This window comes from Miscanthus floridulus, chromosome 6 (genome assembly GCF_019320115.1).
Source record: "Miscanthus floridulus cultivar M001 chromosome 6, ASM1932011v1, whole genome shotgun sequence".
Classification (NCBI taxonomy): domain Eukaryota; kingdom Viridiplantae; phylum Streptophyta; class Magnoliopsida; order Poales; family Poaceae; genus Miscanthus; species Miscanthus floridulus.
The window spans coordinates 5,494,713-5,502,982 of NC_089585.1; the positions used below are offsets into that span (position 1 = coordinate 5,494,713).

At 43.7% G+C, this 8,270-nt stretch overlaps 1 protein-coding gene across 3 annotated transcripts; it reads right to left on the bottom strand.

Moving 5' to 3' along the window:
- Window positions 1-63: 63 nt before the first annotated feature.
- On the bottom strand, window positions 64-7,972 carry LOC136461565 (ABC transporter D family member 2, chloroplastic-like). 3 transcript variants are annotated; one of them, XM_066460845.1, is made up of 10 exons: window positions 7,386-7,972; window positions 6,496-6,682; window positions 4,921-4,988; window positions 3,631-3,957; window positions 3,387-3,551; window positions 2,100-2,328; window positions 1,769-2,013; window positions 1,350-1,671; window positions 891-1,165; window positions 64-655 (listed from the first exon to the last, which is right to left on the bottom strand). In XM_066460845.1, the coding sequence occupies exons 1-10, from the start codon at window positions 7,644-7,646 to the stop codon at window positions 461-463; spliced, it is 2,274 nt and encodes a 757-aa protein (XP_066316942.1). In that variant the 5' UTR covers window positions 7,647-7,972; the 3' UTR covers window positions 64-460. The 3 variants fall into 3 exon arrangements, with proteins under 3 accessions (XP_066316942.1, XP_066316943.1, XP_066316944.1); XM_066460846.1 differs by having other exon boundaries at window positions 891-1,162; window positions 7,386-7,966; XM_066460847.1 differs by lacking the exon at window positions 7,386-7,972 and having other exon boundaries at window positions 4,921-4,983; window positions 6,496-6,658.
- Between the last annotated feature and the right edge of the window lie 298 nt (window positions 7,973-8,270).

Sequence of the window (8,270 nt, forward strand, 5' to 3'; positions counted from 1 at the left end):
ACAGCTTCATCAAACAAAGAATTCCCCTCAAAAAAATAAATCAAACAAAGAATCGAGTAAAAATCAGAGCAAAGACTACTTTTTTTTGCGATTAAAAGACTCCGTTGCTCCTTCTGGAATAAGAGCAAGTTAAGATACAGATCAAAGACTAGTAACACCAAGACCATAAGTACTTGCATCCGAGTTATGTATATTCTATACTGTTCTCTTCTCTAAGGTCTGAGGGCACATGGAAAGATGAGCTATCCTATCCTGAAGCCAGGGTCGGCCATTCGTAGCATGGCAACAATTACAATCTTGACGATCCAACTGAAGAGTAACTCCCAAAACAGTCCAAATTCAGCTTGTAGCCCTATTGGCGATACCTGACAGAGTAACGGGTGAGCCATACTTCTGGTTGGGGCCAAATGTTGGACGAAAACTGCGGAAGGGGCAACCAGGGGGACAAATACTGAAGTTATCATGAAGGGAATGGAGTTGACTCTTCAAGTGGAAGCTGGTCTGTGGGCTTTAGCTCCCAGCTGCGTAGATTTGTGTCTGTCGAATCAGACTTCGAAATGTACAGGACCTTGCTGTGGAACTTGTTAAGTGTTTTCCGGTGTCCGATGCTTATGTAAGTAATGCCTGCAGCTTCAATCTGACTGTATAGATGAGCCTGTGGCACAAATAAAACTAGTTAGAGTTGACTTAAAAGTAGGTGTGAGTACACAGTACATTAGTTCTTCATCCATACAAAGGGATGCCCTGGAACACCAAACCCCTTCCTTTTCTTCTACTCTGTGATGGGTGAAAACATTTGTGCCACTCGGTGGGCTATGAATCTATGACTACAGTGTTTCATAACAAGCAAGCAAAAAGAAGTATAGCAGAGTAACAAGAATTCAGTTTACCTCATTTGCTTCATCAAGTGCGCTTGTCGACTCATCCAGTAGGACCAAAGTGGGTGTAGCAAGTAACAACCGGGCGAATGCAAGACGCTGCTGCTCCCCCAGCGAAAGAACACTGGCCCAGTCATGCATAGAGTCCAAGCCATTAAAACGAGGCAATATGTAGCCCAACTTAACAACCTCAAGGACTTTGATCAGTTCAGACGTTGTGGGCACCTCAGATTTGGCACTGACTCCATCTGATGTGGAGACTTCAGACAGAAAAGGAAGAGGATCTGCTATTCATTTTAAAAGGAAAAGGATTTAGGATAAATGCACATGCATATTTCATGAAAATGCTGCCATGAGTACCTTTGCACGTACATTTAATAGTTTTTTTTCCTGAACACACTCCAAACAGATTTAAGTAGTTTCGTTCGACATCCTACAACTAACAATTTTGAGCAACATAAGAAGAGCTACCTGAATTTTGAGCATCATTATCTGGTGAGTGATGAGCCTTTTCAGTCCATGTAGGATAGAGCAACTGTTGACGAAGTGTTCCCAGAACCATATATGGTCTTTGTGGGACGAAGAATATGCCATTATCTCTTCTTTGCTTGGAACTTCGCAACAATTCTCCGCCTTCTAAATTCATGTTGGATGGCTCATCAGAACTTGAATTTGATTTTTGAAGCTGCATAGAATTTCTCACATGGTATATGATCTCCCCAGTACCACTAGTCCAGAGGCCAGCCAAAGCACGTAATAGTGAGGTCTTCCCACTTCCACTAGGTCCCATCACCTAAAGTGAAAATAAGCATAGCACCTCAGTGATCAGTCAAGTATCAGAGCTAACATTTATTTTGCCAAATGTGCAAGTAGTTAAAGAAATGAAATACCAGTAGGTGGTCCTTGTCTTTTAGTTCCAGAGTGAGGCCAGTAATAAGAACATTTCCACTTCTTGGTGTTAACAATGTCAAATTACGAATTTCCAAAACCATGCTTTGATCAGATTGTGTTAGTGATCCATTAGAACTAAGAACAGAAGGACCATTGCTTTTGAAAACAATGTTGATCCCATCAATGCTATCACGTTGAGATGATGGAGAGGATTCATTTCCATCCAATAGATCATCAAATTCACCTATATTAAGAAGAATTTATAGTTAACAGAGGGAGGGAGGGAGGCAGGAAGGGACGAAGCGAGAGAAGGGAGGAGAGAGAAGTCACCTAGACGATCGATAACTGCTGAGAATGCACTAATTGACTGAAATTGGAAAACAATGAGAGAAAAATCACTGAGGATATGATTGAAAGCAGACACCGATTGGTTTATTACTCCAAACTCAATTTTCCCTGAGAAGTACATTGGAGCAACAACTGCAGCTGGCAGAATCTGAATCAAATATCGATAACCATTGGTGAAAAACTCCAGATTCCGAGAAGCTATCAGCAATTCCTGCAACATAAAATAAAATATATGAACTGGCCAGCCTGGAAAAATAATTAACAGCAGGAATTTATAGCTAAATATAAAAATACAGAGAAGCTGTGGTGATAATTAGTCCAACTGGTTAGAGCGTCCCAGCGGCACTCCTCAGGTCCTGGGTTCGACTCCCCGTGGGAGCGAATTTCAGGCTGGGGTTAAAAAAATCCCCTTGTCTGTCCCACGCCAAAGCACAGGTCCAAGGAATGGCCTTGTTCTCACAGGGGTACGGTGCCGCTGTGTATGGGTGGGGCAGGGGTTCGGGGGTTTTCTGGACCTGCGTGAGAAGGTTCTTCTTCTTAATGCAATGGCCCGGGGGGTGTCTTTCCCCCCGCAGGTCCAGTTTTTTTTTTTTTTTGATAATTCAATGGTAGAGCACATAAAGAGCCCGTTATTCCAGCAAAAAAGAACTCAACCAACCTACAAAGAACTATGTGGCATGTAAATAAGAATAAAATAGGCACCCAAATTCGAGTTGAAGAGGACTCGAACCTGGGTGGTAGGGGTGTAGACCCACACCTCCCCAGGCTCTGTTACTCACCTGCCACAGTATCACCATTATTAGCAGTTTGTTGGAATATGTCAGAATCAACGACTTGTATTTGATTATTACAAAAGAAAATTTATTGCCCAAGAGGTATGATCTACATGATTATCAGATCTTGTTGCAGAGAAAGCCAAGATATAGAAATACAAGTAATCTGCTATACTAACGCCGAACATCATTTGGCAAAAGAAAATGACGAAAGATATTTCTGCTAACTCAACGCTGTTTGCATATTTGAACAGCCCAAGCAAATTACATAATATTTGTTTCTAGAAAGACAAAGGAAGGACTGAAAACAAGAAGTTCTGTTTGTTCTAGTTATGGTCAGTTTCCAAGCTTCATACTCTATTCCAACTGTCATTAATATGGTTGCCATCACCGAAAGATAACTAGTTTAACATGGTTTGCAATGTGTTTGAAACTAAAAAAAGGCAATGAAGAAATAATAAACAAGAGTAGATGGCAAAAGTACAGTAATGCTTACACTTAGGTTCTCAAAAGCCCTCCTGAACCGATCCAATAAAAGTTGCAATTCATTTTCCTCTCCACCATAAAAAGCAATCGATTCAGCATTTTCTCTAACACGGACAAGTCCGTAACGAAAATCAGCTTCTTTCTTCTCTTGCATGAAGTTCAAGCTGACCAAATTCTGTTGATGCAAGCATAAGCAACTATTGGTTATGTTGACATAACTCTATGCAAATTATATATGATTGACAAGTACATACCTTACCAAGGAAGACACTAATAGCAGTACCCCCAAGAGAGTAGACAACAAGAACAATAAACAATGGTGGGTAGATTGCACAGAGGATGTTGCTGAATGATACCAAGTCCACAGCAGCATTGAAAAGTGTGAGAGAGAATGCAAGTGCTGTTCCAGTGAATGCGCTGAGATCATCATTTATCCTTTGATCTGGATTGTCAATTATTGATTGAGATTGAATCTTGTAAAAGGTTCTGTTTTTAAAGTAACGCTTCATATAATAACTTGTCATCCAAGATCGCCATCTCAAAGAAAGAGTTTCTCTTGCATAGTCTCTCAAGACAAAGAACTGCATAACAGTGAGAAATTTTGATACGATGAGTTGAGAAACAAGAATATTAGGTTTTTACAAACACAAATAGAAGGCACTGGAATATTAAACAAAGGAAGTATGTTTGCCTATTAATAGATGCAAATACAGGCAGTACAGATTGCCCATAAAAACTGCCAGAAACCACAAATGAAGTTTAAGGATGTGGCAGCTTAGCCATTCAGCGCAGAAATTAGAGCATTCAGTGCTACGGCTTCTGCATGGACATATTGTTAAAAGGAGGAGATAAGCAGCTGGATTTCAGGAAAGAAAACCACCAGTAACTTTTTAATGGTGTCTTTGGGACATCTAGGGGGAGAACTCAAAGCCTTGGATCTAGACAGACTAGGCAAACAAGTGGTTTGGATTCTACAAACGGCTTCCATAAAACATAAACTGCATATTAAGCCAAATTATTGTTAAGGATGCTTATTAGTTTGCATGATAGAGACAGCTCCTGGTACAATATGAACCACTTGTGTAAATTGTTAATTGTAGAGATCTTTGGTCATGTTCCCTTCGAGATATTAGTACAATATTGTGCTACAGAAAAGTTGAGAAACTTGAGAGAATGGAATATACCAAAGAACTATCTTTAGATAGGAGTGCTGGTGCATGAAAATCAGCAATTCACATGTCCAAACCAAGAGTTAGGCTATTGGTGTCTGTTATTGTTAATACTGATACTGTTATTACCTCCCTCTCCCTCTACTGTGGCTTTTGTTGGTACCAACTTGATTGGGACTGAAAGGCTCTATCATTGTTGTCGTTATCGTGTTGGTGTTACGAAATGGTCGCTGATAGGGAAATGGAATTTTGCATAAAATGTAAAATATTAGTCACATGCTAACACTTCGCTACTCCAGCCAAGGTAGTACAAATAGTTGTAATGGGCTAACAGCATGAAGAGCAATACCTACAAAAGAGCAGCAATATGCTCACCGGAATTCCTCCAGCAAAAGCACCCAGGTAGTAGAGCAGTTGCATGGTAAACTTTTGTTGATCCTTATCTTGCAAAAGAAAACACAAAACATGTATAAGCAAACAACCCAAGAGGCTATTGTACAACCAATTTGAATAGTACAAAATGAACCTTTAGCCATAGGGAGACTTGTTTATATGGTCCAAATGTGGTGGGATGGTGAAAGTGCAAAGGCCTTTGGACCTAGGTGGCTTGGGTATCCAGGAACCTTGAAATTATGGGATGGGCTTTACAAATGAAGTGGTTATGGTGGCAAAGAACTTAAACAGATAGAGCATGGTCAGGTTTGGAAATCCCCTCTCATCCACATGCCCGAAGAATGTTTGCAATCTCGATCATAACAAACGTGGGCTATGGAAGAAACACCTTATTCTGGACAGACCGTTGGTTACATGGTTGCTCCCTAGTAGACATGGCACTGGAGGTTGCAGCTTGTCTGCAATCAAGGATCCTAAAAACTCGCACGGCCGAGGAGACGTTGGACAACCGGGCGTGGGTACAGGACATACGTGGTGGCCTTTCTCTTAATGGTCTGATAGAGTTCCTCCAACTTTGGGATGCTCTTCTCAATTTTACCCTCACAAATGATGATGATCAGCATCATTGGAAGCATGACATATCAGGTTCCTTCTCTTCCAAGTCAGCATACAAATCTTGGGCACCAGAAAAGTGCAAGATGTTCCTTTGGCTAGCCATAAAAGATAAATGCTGGACAGCAGATCAGCTAACAAAGAGGGGGCTTCCTCATCCAGATAAATGCCTACTCTGTGACCAAGAAGACGAAACTATTCAGCATATTCTTACAACATGAATCTTTGCAAGACAATTTTTGGCATAGTGTGCTCTCTCCACTTAATTTACAGCAGCTGGTACCTAATAGAACGGAACATAGCTTTGCCACTTGGTGGAGGAAAATCAGCAAAGGAGTTGGTAAAGAACACAGGAAAGGAGTAAACTCCGTCATTTTGGGGGCATCGATTTTGTGGAAGCAACGAAACGCCTGTGTTTTTTATGGAGCTTCACCAAGTGTCTCAACCTCATTGAGAAACTTGCAGCTGGAGGGACATCTCTGGGTTCTGGCTGGGGCAAGAAACCTCCAAAACCTTGAACTAGGGCGTCTTGGGCTCTAGGTCCAGTGCAATTGGTTAGTCGGGTTGATTTATTGTAATCTCAGAAAGGCTCTTCTATTTGTTTTGTTTTACCCCCTCTTACCTTGGTCCTAGTAAGAGGGGTTTTGTAAGGACCACTCTTTTTTCCCTATATAATACAAAGATACGCAGCTCTCCTGCGTGTTCGAGAGAGAAAAAATGTCATTATTTTTGCCATTGGATACAAAGATCACCGAAATCTAAATGAGATAATTATTTTTTTATAATGAATAACCCTTTATGTGCTTTAAAGAAACACCTCCTCCCCTTATCCTAAATTCGTAGTCTTATCAAGTGTGCTGGCTATTCTGTGTTTGAGTATTTATCCAGAACGTTAATACTAAATTTACAAAAGCATAGCAATTTTAACAGAACACCAAGCCATACCAGCAAGGGCATTGTAGAAGTCACGACCGAGGAAGTTAAATCCAACACTAATCCCTGTGGTTCCCAATGTGAGAGCAAACACAGCAGCAAGCCTCAGCCTTGCTTGGGTTTTATCCTCAGACCACCAGTAGGGAGCAGCAACTTTCCAAAATCTTGTAGGTAGTGTCTTGAGGTCTGTACCATCTCTCTGCAGGTACCAGCAAGACACCAAAAAGAGAAGTTCACATTCATCAGCACTTAGCAAATAGCAATGAACCAGAAGTGACTTGTAACATGAAACAAACCAGAAGTGACAGATGTAATCTATGTTTCCACATCTTCTCTACGAAAGAGTGATGAGCAATCACAGAGCGTTAAAACATACTCACAAACTAGAATTGCATCTAAACTACGGTAGTGTATCTCAGAGCTTGTAAAGTTTGACAATTATCCAATCAGTTGAAGCACGCTAAGACATCACAACGATCATGCATCCAGATTTGAACTTGGCTTAATTAAAAAAAACGCACAGGCACGAGATTGTGCCAATTTCATTGATAGAGAAGGGTAACTTAGCATAATTAGGTACAGGCATCTATCTACAAAAGCATCTAAACAGTCACTTGTCGCCAAATTTATTCTCATCTAGCACACACCTCGAGGCTCCAGTGAACCTGATCCTCACACCAGTCGAACAAGTCCACAGCGAAATCTATCTATGCAGCGGTACAAAACTACAAGCCAATGCGGCAGTGGCACCGCGAACCGAAACCTGGAGACGCGGATTCTGAGCAGTCCACTACTACTACTACGAAGACTAAAATCAAAGTGAACTAAACAAAGCGAAGGCCGAGCCGATGACGCACAGATGCCCAGAACCGGGTAGAGTAGAGAAGCCAGCAAAGCCTCACCTTTTCTTGGGCATCGGGGGCAGCGACCTCCCCGCCGCCGCCGGCAGCGGCCGGAGGGGGCGCGGCCCTGCGGCGACCGCACCGGCGCATGATAGAGGTCACGGCCGGAGGAGGGGGCGGGAGTCCGCGGCGCCGCGCCGCTGAGCGAGGAGCGAGGACGGACGCGAGGCGGTGGGGTGGCCGCGGCAACAGCAGAGGCGGTAGTTGCGGAGGCAGCGCAGTGGAAGGGAAGCATATGGGAATGGGAGTATATAACCGCATCCTTTTTGCCTTGCCTTTGCCGCTACCCCTTTGTTGTTTGGAGTATAGGTTCTTGGTGCTTCCCTCCCGTGTCTTGTCTTGCGTGCTCTCGGCGTGGGGAGCAATGGCGCACGCCGCAGCGGAGGCGGGGGCAGCCAGCCGGGAGGCAACCAGGCAGGCAGGCTGGCGGCGGAGGGAGCCAGGGAGGTGGTGGTTCGGCAGTTCCGCCGCGGCGGGCTACGGGCCTACGGCTACGGTTGCTTGTTGCTACATAGATGAAGTCGCTGACGCGTGGGTCCTTGACGAAGTCACTGTGGTAGTGATAGTGGCCAGGAGGACGGACTCGTGTCGCGGCGGGGACGAACGGCGGGGAGGTGCCAGCTACACCACACGCAGCCTATCCACGTTCTGCCGCTCGCACAACGAACACGGACAAGGAGTTTTCTTAGGGCTTTCCCAAAGGCACCTGGCTGGCGTACTGCCCCAAGTTCCATCTCAGCATCCATTGTCCATGTCACAGCAAACGGTGGTCTCGCAGAGGCCTCATCTGACAAAAAGTTGAGGCCACAACTCAGTCTCGCGTTACAGAGGAAGGGTGGTGTCCTAGCACCGATACATCCTCCGAAATAGGCTGCAGAACATTCG

Bases quoted from the DNA above. Each gene is read 5' to 3' on its own strand.
- LOC136461565 (XM_066460845.1), bottom strand. From the start codon at position 7,646: ATGCGGTTATATACTCCCATTCCCATATGCTTCCCTTCCACTGCGCTG. The intron at 6,683-7,385 runs GTGAGGCTTTGC...TGGTACCTGCAG, and splicing joins CCCCCGATGCCCAAGAAAAG to AGAGATGGTACAGACCTCAA. The intron at 4,989-6,495 runs GTATGGCTTGGT...TTCTTTTGCAAG, and splicing joins CTTCTACAATGCCCTTGCTG to ATAAGGATCAACAAAAGTTT.